The sequence below is a fragment of the Crassostrea angulata genome, chromosome 6 (genome assembly GCF_025612915.1).
Source record: "Crassostrea angulata isolate pt1a10 chromosome 6, ASM2561291v2, whole genome shotgun sequence".
Taxonomy (NCBI): Eukaryota; Metazoa; Mollusca; class Bivalvia; order Ostreida; family Ostreidae; genus Magallana; species Magallana angulata.
Window position 1 is genome coordinate 24,865,902 of NC_069116.1, and position 11,995 is coordinate 24,877,896.

At 32.8% G+C, this 11,995-nt stretch overlaps 1 protein-coding gene across 4 annotated transcripts in view; it reads right to left on the bottom strand.

Moving 5' to 3' along the window:
* Positions 1–11,995, bottom strand: part of LOC128187335 (puratrophin-1-like) — a 40,170-nt gene extending 28,175 nt beyond the window's left edge. Inside the window, exons 1-2 of one of the 4 annotated variants that reach the window (XM_052857741.1) lie at positions 11,912–11,995; positions 7,795–7,977 (exon numbers count right to left, since the gene is read on the bottom strand). In XM_052857741.1, the coding sequence (XP_052713701.1) occupies positions 7,795–7,977; positions 11,912–11,980 (252 nt within the window). In that variant the 5' untranslated portion in view covers positions 11,981–11,995. Of the gene's footprint in view, positions 1–7,794; positions 7,978–9,470; positions 9,635–10,727; positions 10,994–11,911 lie in introns of those variants that run through there. The other 3 variants (XM_052857740.1, XM_052857745.1, XM_052857742.1) reach the window with 3 other exon arrangements.

Consider the following 11,995-nt stretch of genomic DNA (forward strand, 5'->3'; position numbering starts at 1 on the left):
TTAAAAGCAAAAGATATATACGCAAAAAAATCTCAAAGATTTATGCAATGACAAATCAATGTGAATGCATAACCTAATCTCATTTTGGTAGTAAGTTCTCAACATACACTTGAACTAATGTGATTTTGAATGGTAATCAATCATTTCCACGGCTTCATTCTGGTCAAAGATTAAAAGAACAGAAGCAGTGACATAACATAAATCCCAATGTTTACAAATTTAAAAGACTGTATAACAAAATTAGAACTTAAATCTACCTATGTGTAATAATCCTAACATAAATTCTCATGTGAATAAGAAAAATCATCATTTAATCTTCTTAAAAAGCAAACCAAAATGACCAATCCTGCACTTTAACAGTACATTAATGTATTGTGGATTGATTCATACTTTAGAAACTCTGCCCATCCGATCCCAAAAATTTCTTTTGTTTTCAAATTATCTTACCAATTTATAATGTATCAGAACCTTGATTTTACACTCAAATCCTCCAAGACTTCAGAAAACATTCTCCAACAGCTTGTAGTCTTCGGACTCAAATTTTACTACTTTTTTTGTATAAGGAGACAATAACCAAAATCCAAAGGTGAATCCCAAATTCATCAACCTTATCTGTTCTTCATTCACCAACTTTAAAAGATACATTCACACACAATGACTCCATTCAGGACTTTAGCCTTCCTATTTGCAGTATAATCAAGTCTTAGTGGGGTTCTTGTACTTTCCAATTCACTGAACGAATGCAAATAGACTTTTCTTCTCTTTTTTTGTTCTCAGTACTTATTTAGAGTTTACACATTCTTGTACAAAGTCCAAAATCTGTATCATTGTTCTTCAATCTGCAAAGTCCCACAGAGTCCCACTCCTCTATCTCTAATCCCTTCTTTGACTTTGTCCAGGGCTGGGAGATAAAACCTAAAAGACCAATAGCTCTGTTCTTACCCAGACTTACAAGGCTACGTATACCCACTGGCCCACACAACAAATGGAACCTTTTCTTCTTTGCCAATTTCCTAATCTTAACCTTGCACACTCAGGTACATAATCTTTTTTTCTCTCTCCTTCTATCCAAGGTTTATATTGGACCACCAATGTATACACAATTCTCTAATCCTAAAGCAGATCTTTACACAGGAGAGAAAGTAAATGTTTCCGTACAAACACCTACATATAAAAGGCTAGCTAATTACGTGTGACCAGTTAAAAAACAATAGAGACATGAGAGATGAGGCCAATGATAGATAGGCGGGGTCCTTTTTTGTTTTATCTGTTGTTCAAAAGGTGTTTGTACACACCAACTGCATAACGATAACTGGGTGTTCATATTTCAAGACACAACAAATACCATAGAATATATCTAGATCACCATTGGTCTCAAAATATGACAAACATGCAAGGTAAAAGAACAACTTTCTAAAGCATGAATACTGTGAAAATAAATCGAGTTTCCTTGTGGTTTTTATGTTGCTTTTTTTTATAAAGGGAAATCAGCCATTTAGGAAATTCTAAGCTTTTACTTATTGTCACTGCCTTCAAATCTATTGGCATTTGAGCATGAAATTATAATGATACAAAAAGTAAGTGAGTAAACATCATGAGCTATGAAGATAAATACAAATATACAGAAGAAAAAACCTACCAACATGTGGTAATTAAAAATCACACAACTGCTAACATTTAAAGATAACTGTCCCATTAAAATTGCAAGGTGCTTTACTAGCTAATTTTCTGTCACATTTATCACGAAACCTCTTTCAAAAACGGCATTATAACTGTTTATGTACAATACTTGCTCAGGTCATAACCTCAACTTCAAAATCAGTCAATGGCCCTTTTCTTCGGTAAATTGATACAACCAACAACTATTCGAATGCATAAAGCTTTTAACAGCTTTGAGACTTACTTTCAAATTGAAACATACCACAAACTGCTAATAACACCAGAGAACAAGAACGTTCCATTGAAACTTTGAACAAAAGCAGTTTTCCCGTTGCAGTGAAATTGGGTGACCCTATTCAAAACTCGCAAAAAGAGATTTGCCCCGAAAAATACCTTTGAAGTCATACATATATATACCCAATGTGTACCTTAACAGGTAGAAGAGAAGCCTTTTTCATATCTACCGATAGAGCTATATTGACAGAGATCTAAGAATGAGTATGTATATTTTTAGAACCTTTACAAGACGGAGAAAGCTGAACCGCTGATTCGCTATCAATATTCCAAAAACAGAAAGCCAAACCATTGATTTCACGATATATTTGTATAGCTACTATGGTACACATGTACATGCAATATCAAATTAAAGGCACCATCTTGGTTAAGTTTACGAGGGCCAGAAAGATTGATCACGTTACTAGGAAGCTATCAATCATTGTGAAGATGTATCAACAAAACATTCATTTATTTTTTACAAATTGAATTTTTTTTATTTCTAGAAATTTGAAAATAAACTACACATACTTTCATTTTTATCACACAATTATGAAAATAAAAAAAGATGGTGCAGCAAGTAAATTTTAGAAAGCATGCATGCATGGTTATATATCACAATTTATGAATGGAGAAATGCGTCGCATAGAATAACTTCATCAAAATTAACGACTGACTTACATTTGCTTGCTCTGTTCAATACCTCGGGTATCAATGTGAATTTAAATCACTGATCAGGAGACATCCAATCCTTAAAAAAAACTCTGCAAACAACCACGCACACCTGTGGTTCGAACTGACCGCCCTTCAATAATCACCCCCCAAAATTCACTGGATATCAGTTACGGGAGTCTTGAATGATATTTTTTACTCACTGAGCACCTCGGATAGTGACTGCTCTTGCAGGTTTATTCACTAACCAAGTTTTACAACAGAGCCATTCAGGGATATGGGTCACAGTGTCAAAAACCTTTCAAGCAGACAAGTTTGACAAAGCAGGTCTGTCAATCAAGTCCACAAAGCTTGCTATCTTTTCTTATTGGAAACAGCTAGGGTATACACCCTTTATTTAGGCTTCTGTTTTTGAAACTCTGAATTTTTGCACCTATTGCAATGAAAGAAGATCAGTGTGTGTGACCTTCAATGACATAACATCAAAATATAAATATTACCTTATAACATGCATGCGCTCTGGCATGCTAAACTTTAAAAATTACTTTGTGTGCTAGACATTTGTTCAAATTGCATTCAATACAAAAACTAGGTTGATATGAAATTTGAAATTTCTGATACATGTACTAGCTAGTATGATTTCTTAGTTGTACCTGTAGATAAGTAAAACACCTCTTTGCTAGCCAAGGATTTACAATCCACTCTGCTACTCTATTAGAGTGGATTGTAAACCCTTGGCTAGTAAAGATGAGTAAATCAGTGCATGTAATTTTCTATTCTTGAACTGACATATTAATGCAATTGAATTCATAAATGTAGATTGATAAAAGTCAACAAAATTGCACAAGTATTTACATTCTGTAAATAAGTATTTACATACCATATAAAAGCAGAATTTTAAAGTGTTCATGGAACTATGAGACATTAATGTTTTAATGAAACTAAGTAACTAAAAGGGACAACAGAATTCAAACATAGAACTCAAAGTTCAAAATTCGATTTTTTTTGGTTAATATTAATCTACAGATGGTGGGGATGGGAATATGCATCCTACATGTAGTTGATCATTCAAAATAAGAATTTATTTGAAATACAAATTTCTATAGAAAATTTTGTATAAAATTATATTACACAAACCAATTTAAAATCAATAAACACCAAAATCAATAAATAATTAAAAGTAGGAACACCAAAATAGATAACGAAAATACAGCTTGTTTTTGGGGGGATGGGGATATAATTTTGGACTATTGTGGCAATTTTTGAAAATTCACCAAAATTAAAATCACCTGTAACATTCAAAACAGAACCAACAAACAAAAATAAACCAACAACAAATAATGAACTGAAAATTTGAAAATCTGATTATACCAAATATCAAAAGTTTGCTGACTGTGTTATGAAGATCCAAAGAAAATTCCAGGAGTCTTGAAACTGGCACCAGTTTTAAACCATGGATTGGAATCAGCTGCCAAAATGACATCATGACAGAGCTATGTCTGTGGTATTACAATAACAATGGTAAATATTTGACGACATTAAAACATAATCACTTTGAATGCCAGTGTCAATATGCCTCTCTGACCTTCCCATAATAGATTAAGTGAAAGAGACAGTGTATTGAAACAGCTAGAAAAGAGCGAAAGCTTGTTTTTCAGAATTACATAACACCTTGAAAAGAAAACTAACTTGACAATTAAAACATTTGGGAGATGATTTATCAAGCCATGCTTGTAAAAAGCTTCTTTGTTGCTGTACAGTAGAAGCATATGAAAGGAATTTACACCTTTAATATCAAATACCTGGTTAAATTACATTAATATTACACAGCATACATGTATACCAGTATATGAAATTGCTAACATATGTTTACCATATTTATATTTCATATTTTCAGAAGAGTTGACATAAGTTTTGAATTTGCATGTTCATAGATAAAAAATTTAAATTGATAAACAAAATAATTATGAGTGTTCAGTTATCTGCTGATTTTCAGAATACAGACATTATGATAAAGTCAAAAAAGACTTACTGTCAGGTAATTTTTCACATAAGTAAACATGTATACATATACTGCATACTTGTTTATTAAATATAGATATGAAATTTGAAACCTGTCAACAAACATATCAACTATATAGATAAGAATCAAATGTGGTGCATAATATAACTTTCTTTTCTATACAAATAAAACAAACCCAAAAATTTTCCAAAATCTAGTTTAAATGAGCATAAAAAAGAAACCTATATTTCAATGTACATGTAAATATGGTATAATATCAAGATATCCTATTACAAAAATAACAAAACCATCTTTACCCTGTCATTAAGGTCCTGACTTGGAGAGTGGAATGAGTAATTTGTTTGCGGGTCATCTTAATAAACTACCTGGTTGTTTGTGCTGAGTTAGCCATCACAATGGGGAGTTCCTGAGTGGACAAGGTGCCCGGTCTTTGTTAGTGGAGTGTGTACCTTAGGAGCAGGCTTCTTATCACAGATACCTAGTCAACCACTCGTGTTTATCAACAGTTCCTACTTGTTAATCTATCTGTCTGAGGGTGAGGGAATGTGGTGAGTGGGGGAGTAGCCCTCTCTGTGAAATCACACCTTGATCTTTGACAATAAAGTTTCAGTCTTGGTTTGGGGGTAGGGTGGTGCAAGCGATGCATTTACTTGTATTTTGATAGTTAAAAAAAAACCAACAAACAACTTTCCATAAAATTGTTGAGCAATATGAGACGGGTGGTGGTTAGGGGGTGCTAGCATTTAGAATCTAACTTGCATTCAGATAGATAGCAACAAAAACAAGTCAGCAGGACTACGATAATTGAACAATTTTATCTCTTTCGTTGTTAAAGTTCCTTGCAGCATATTAACATAAAATTGTGCACAGGCAACTTCATCACATGTGATTCACATATGTGAATCATATGATTTGTTTCATATGAGATCATAAAAAAAGGGCATCATATGTGAACCATATGTGACAAATCATATGATCCACGTATGAATGTTCATATGATTCTCATATGATCTGCCACAGATTCGATATACATATGATACACATATGATTCTCATATGAAAGGCAATACATATGAGAATCATATGTGGCGAAATTGCCTATGTACCTGGGTGGGGTACAATAGGGGTAGCTAGTGCATTTGTATGTAATATTGTATACTTGTCAGCAATTAAACATTCAGGTAGTCAGATATTTTGTGATGATTCGTTTATTCCAAGTTCCTGCTACATTGCCTTGAAATACCTTGATATTCAATGTAGCTAAAATAGTTGAGATTCAACTCTCTCAAATATCATATCATTATATGTAATCTCTGATTCAATATGTCAATACAAGATTAATTTCAAACTCATGTACATTTACTTGTACATGTATATAAATGTATACACTACAACATGTAGATCTCCATCCAAAAAATTGTCACAAAAGAATATCCAGGAAGGTACTAGTATTCGAAACCATTTGATTATTCCACTTTCAAAATCATTTTATTGAATGTTAACTACATTAAGGTGTAAGTATTTTTTTCCTAAATGAAACAAATCTGAGTAAAGAATGTCAATATGTAATTAGAAAACTAGATATATAGGTTCAAAATAACAGAGTGATCTCCCTTGAGAAAAAGCATTGTTCTTCCATTAACTGAGATATTTCTTTCATTATCAGAGAGCCATTCATTTTTCTTGTTGGAACCCAGAAGATTAAACTTAATTCATGAAGTAAGACATCTTTGCTGGTCATGGATTTAGACTCCATTCTGCTCTCCAATTATGGAAAGCTTATCAGAGTGGTTTGAAAAACTTTGGCCAGCAAATATAGAAAGGAAGGGTATTAACTCCTAATTTATTGGTTTCGATAGGGATGTTTCACTAATAGCGTAATGAATCAATTGTACATGGAAAATTGATATAAGACCATCACAAAATAATAATGTGTTTGTACCAGCAACATCGTTTAATTCTTTAATGAAAAAAATGTGACTCCTACGCAATTCAACTAACTAAACATTGATGATGTTTAAAGAGCTGTTATTCATGATAATATTATATAAGGGTGGATAAATGCTTTGGGAAAAAATAACAAGGCCTAATACTTTTACTACTCTGGAGAAGTCATAAAACAGTGTCAGTGTGCTCTGAAATCCAACAGCTTTATTCTAGAGAAAACGGATCTAAAATGAAATCTCTTCAACAAACTGAGCTCATTTTATATCTCACTCTAAACATCAAACATGTCTTATCAAAAACCATAAAACTTTTCTCACTTATAATGGTTATTTACTCAATTTCAATTTATTGCACAGAAGCATACTAGTTGTCTGTTACATAAAAAAAGACCGATTTCTACCTGACAGAAAATTTCAATTTGATAGGATTTTCCACCGTTAAGATGTTATCAAGAGAACCCAAAGTATGCAAGAGGTGAATCCCTTTGTAATGAGATATATCTATTACACAAAACCTCCCAATATTATATGTTTGGTTTAATAATGCAGAGGAAAATGACTGAGTTTCCTTTTCTTAAACTCTGGCCGTGAGAAAGTCACGGAAGCTAGATATTTGATACACAACTTTACGACATTAAGTGTGTTGCCGTGTGTTTGTCTTTTTATCAGTGTCAACTTCTTCTCACTGGGTCAAATACTTTGATCTGCTCCATTTAATGCACCTAAATAATATACGCCGCATTTTAGGATTTGATACAGAAGCCAGCATGTCATGACTGTGCTAAATTTTTCAACATGCCTGGTTGTATGGATGCTAGAGTTATCTTTCTTAGCATTCTACTATGGGAAAATTGAATTATTACAGAAAAAAAAATGTAAAAGAAGTATTAATAGGCCAATGCATTTGTTTCAAAATGTATGTAAAGTTTAACACAAAATTTCAAATTTAGGGACTTAATATATGAAGTAACAAAATAAACCATGCAGTAATACTGTTCTGGTCCTCCAATATAAAAGGATTTACCTGTATGTAAATTTTCAAGTAAGGCTACAGGAAATTCTTATAAAAATGTGATAACAATATATTCTTCAATCATAAAAAAGGTAGGTGGGGAATTTCATGATAATCTTGCATATATATCCTTACCAGTAAATGGATGCTTAAGATTTTGGTTGATAGTTAGCATATTAACAGTTAAAGAAAAAAAAACATTTGTTTTACCTTTTTAAGTGTTTGAAACAAATGGCACACTGGTAAAATAAAAGATGATATAAACTGGTCCTTGTTGCCATAGTAACCATCTTCACACACAGAATGCGCCTCATTGATGGCAGTTTGGGTGCAGGCTTGATAAAAATCTTCCAGATGTCCTTGAAGAACTGTGTCAAGGTCAATCACTTCGTCCTACAAGAGCCATTAAAAATCATGTAAAAGAAAAATTTAAGGAAAAATACAAATCACACATATACTTGTACAGTATGCATTTCCCCACATAAACAAATGCATTAATATTTTTTTCTTCAACTATACTATTATACCACTTTCTTTCCTGTAAGATCCATGGATGAAATGTTGGATCAGACAATGTGGAATATATGGGTTTATAACCCAGGTTTAAAGTACCATATATCACCAAGGAAAAGAAATATAACCTGAAGTGGCAAAATGACAATTTTTTTTACCTAACATGATGGTCTTTGTTCGGCTGGAGTGATTTTATCATACATCATCATTAACAAAGTTGACATTGTGGGCAAGCAACCATGTTAAATTCCATTAGTTTGAAAGGCACAAGTAAAGGGGAAATAGGTCTCAAATCTGAGAGCTTTTAAATAACATTCTAATGACTCATTAAAAAATATAAACATGGCTCACGTAAGGAAATATAGGTAACAAAGGGGGACAAAGCAAAAACATACTTAAAGTAAATGGCTGGACAGTGAATTGAACCATGGATCGTTGTATTTCTAGTCAGATGGTTTACCACTGAGCAAATACTGTAGATTCCTAATTAAACACGAGGAATTAATATCTGTGTAAAATCGTGAGAAGCACATCTCGCAAATTTTAATATCTTGCTTTTATTTTTCGCTATAAGCTACATGAGGCTATGATAAAAATTTGGCATTCTCACGATTTGATGGAAAACAGTTGAATCGCGGAATTAAGTACTCGCATAAAAGTAGGAATCTACAGTAATTACTGTTGATAATAATGTTTCATTTACATGTATATTGCCTCATCTGCTTCTTCTACAATTTATCACCATTACTATAATTTTGAATTTGTTCCAAACCAATTGTTCTGGACAAATTTTGAAAACAGGATGTTTTTATGCTTCATTAGCATATTACATCTTTATTGCTGAGATGTAATGTTAACAAATGAATGAGCAGAATCCAAAGTAAGATATTTTGCCTTGCACACTGCAAAAGACACATAAAAGGGAACCCCTAAAGTTAATTAAAATGTAAATGTTAGAATACCAAATCTTAAAAATAAGTTGTCAGAAAATTAATTACTTCACTCTGTGTAAAAATAAAAAATTAAATTAATATGTGTACAAGTTGTTTCATGAATGTACATTCATTCCAGGTTACATATATATCACAAAGAATAACATTGAATATATTATCACTGTGTCTCAAAAACCAAAGCATGCAAACTGTTGCACATGCATGCCTCTGCATAAACAATACCATATCTATTATTGAAGCCCCTGTAATTTGTAACCATTCTAAGCAAACGAAAATATAGCCATTATCTTTTTCTTTTCTTTTTTTAATCTTATAATTCACACAAGGCCTAAACATATAATAAGGCTCAACTCATATAAAAGAAATGTTAATTTAAATTCACCATAGTACACACACATGTTGCTACCGTGTTATATTTACATTGACCATTTTCTGTCAGTGCTACAGTGCCTGTGAAGTCAATCCCTGCTGTCTGTTTAGATCGTGCTATCTTGAAATTGTTTCTGCTGGACAATTTTAAACATGTCTTAGTATTTTAAATGAATACTTTGGTTTTCTTAAACCGTTCAGTCCATTCAGACCATTGACATCGTTTTCGAAATTCGCAGACTTTTGGTGCTGTTGTTTGTTTTTCAGGTATTCCGAACCCAATCGAAATTTCATTATCACTCCTTGATGTATCAATATTTGAATATAATTATTATATATCAAACATTGCATTGGTTGTAAGTGTGTGATATATTTTTCGAATTGAATTTATCACATTTGATTATTTAAAAAATGTAGACGAAAAGAACAGTTTTAACAAACGCGGTTACCCCTACCAAGAATTAAATTTCTTCTTTTGGTTTATCTCTGGTTAACAAACTACTGATTTGCTTGGAAAAAAATTCACACTAATGTGCAAGAAAAAAAACCATTGTTAACTTTATCTTGCATGTTATGAAAAAAACCAAACAAACAGAAAATTTAATATATCTGGGTTTTGTTTTTTGATTGTTTTTTTTTTTTAGTTGAATTTTTCTTCACGATAACACAGAAACCATGGAGATAGCAGTAACATCAACCAGGTTATTGGAATGACCTGATTAGTTTTTGACCGTGTGACTTGAAAATTTATCGCACCAAGGTCGAATCATCCTAACCATCCTGTGGTTACAATCAAACACAATGGCAATACGAATTTGCATAAACTTAAATGGGCGATTGTTAATTTGATGCGAATACCTTTAAAAATTCGACAAGACATTTCATGCGGCGGCAAGATCCAGGGCCCCACATGTGTGAAATTCTATTCACATTTTATGATTTCATTTTCATTAAGAGAGTTTTCATTTTTATGTAATTTTCTTAGTTAAAAATGAAATAATTAACACATTTACCGAGCCGTTACCCAGCATATAAAAAGGTAAAAATGGATCGTATCAATGAAATTGCAAAACCTTTGTAGCGTTCTCATTTTTCTTTTGGTCCATAAGGTTACATGTTCGGAAGAAAACATTAATAAATATTTGGCATAAACAAAGATATTATATATATCGCATATTATGTTTAATCACATTTATATCTGTATGAGAACACAATCGACAGCTTTACCTTCTTTTAAAAAAATAATAGTGACATTTAATACATTATAGAAGTTTTCTGTTTTTATTGGGATTTTTTTTTCAATATTACCTGTAATTGTTGTGAAATTGGTCTCCCCAAAACTCGACTGGCTGTGTTTGATATTCCATTTGAAAAATATCGAATAATCCCATCCGAACCGAAAATTTTCGATCGAAGTGATGCCATTGTTTTTCGACCGGACGGCATGTCCAACAGGAAAAAAATATATCTACTTCCCTGTGCCTGTCCTCGCCTTAATTTTCTTACTTTTATTGCACTCTTATGTTATGTCGGCATAAGCGAGAACATCCTTTGATCCAGCTTAGTCGAGTTGTTGCGGCGCATTCTAATTCACCTTTTCCGGTCTACGAAGTTTGAGGTGACAGGGTAATATAGACCTAGATAATAATACTGTACGCTTTGGGATGATGTCCAATACATCACGGGAGTTTTAAAGAGCCTAATCCCCATTCCTTCTACCTGGAGAAACAGTCAGTCAGTCGCATATGTAGTACAGTTTGGCCTAAGTCCATGCATGTATTGGTCACAGTAGACAAGATAAGAAAAATTATGAACGAATTATTGCAATTGATATTTTTGGGGAGACAGAAACTGATTAACAAAATCTGCATAGCGAATATTTAAATTTTGAACCTTTGATATACTCGTTCTATTCACAGCTGGGGGATTATGGAGATATTGCTTATTTAAACCTTTACAAACGATTTTACGGTGTTTTAAAAAAGAATTCAAGAAATGAAGAGAGCGAGAATTTTTTGTGTTTAAAAAATGCCCTGGGGACATACGTGTGATTTGCCACACCAGCTACACGAATTTTAATTTTCTAGATTTTTAATAGTATAGAGGATACATTCTTGAGCTAGCAGGGGAACACGCTATTTTTTAAAAGAGTTACATATTTTGGTAGGAATAGTTCAATTTTCTCACGGCTCTTATGACTGCCCATCCGAGACTTATAGAGTCAAATTTCTCTCACCTCACTTCATAAGTATATACATATAGATTGCTCAGGTAACTTCTCAAAATTCATCACATTTATTAAAATTCTTTTACTTGTACGAAAAAATAACCTTTTACAATACATACAGAGAGCGAGAGAGAGAGAGAGAGAGAGAGAGAGAGAGAGAGAGAGAGAGAGAGAGAGAGGAAGAGAGAGTGGGGGGGATTTTCAATATAGGTCTCTATATCTTGTAAGGGGTGTTAACAACGCGATCTATTATAAAAACTCTTACCATTAAATCCCGTGTTGTCACCTTGGGACGTCTGCAACAATGGTTAATATCTTGGGCCTCCCTCCCCATCACAAATACCTGGGC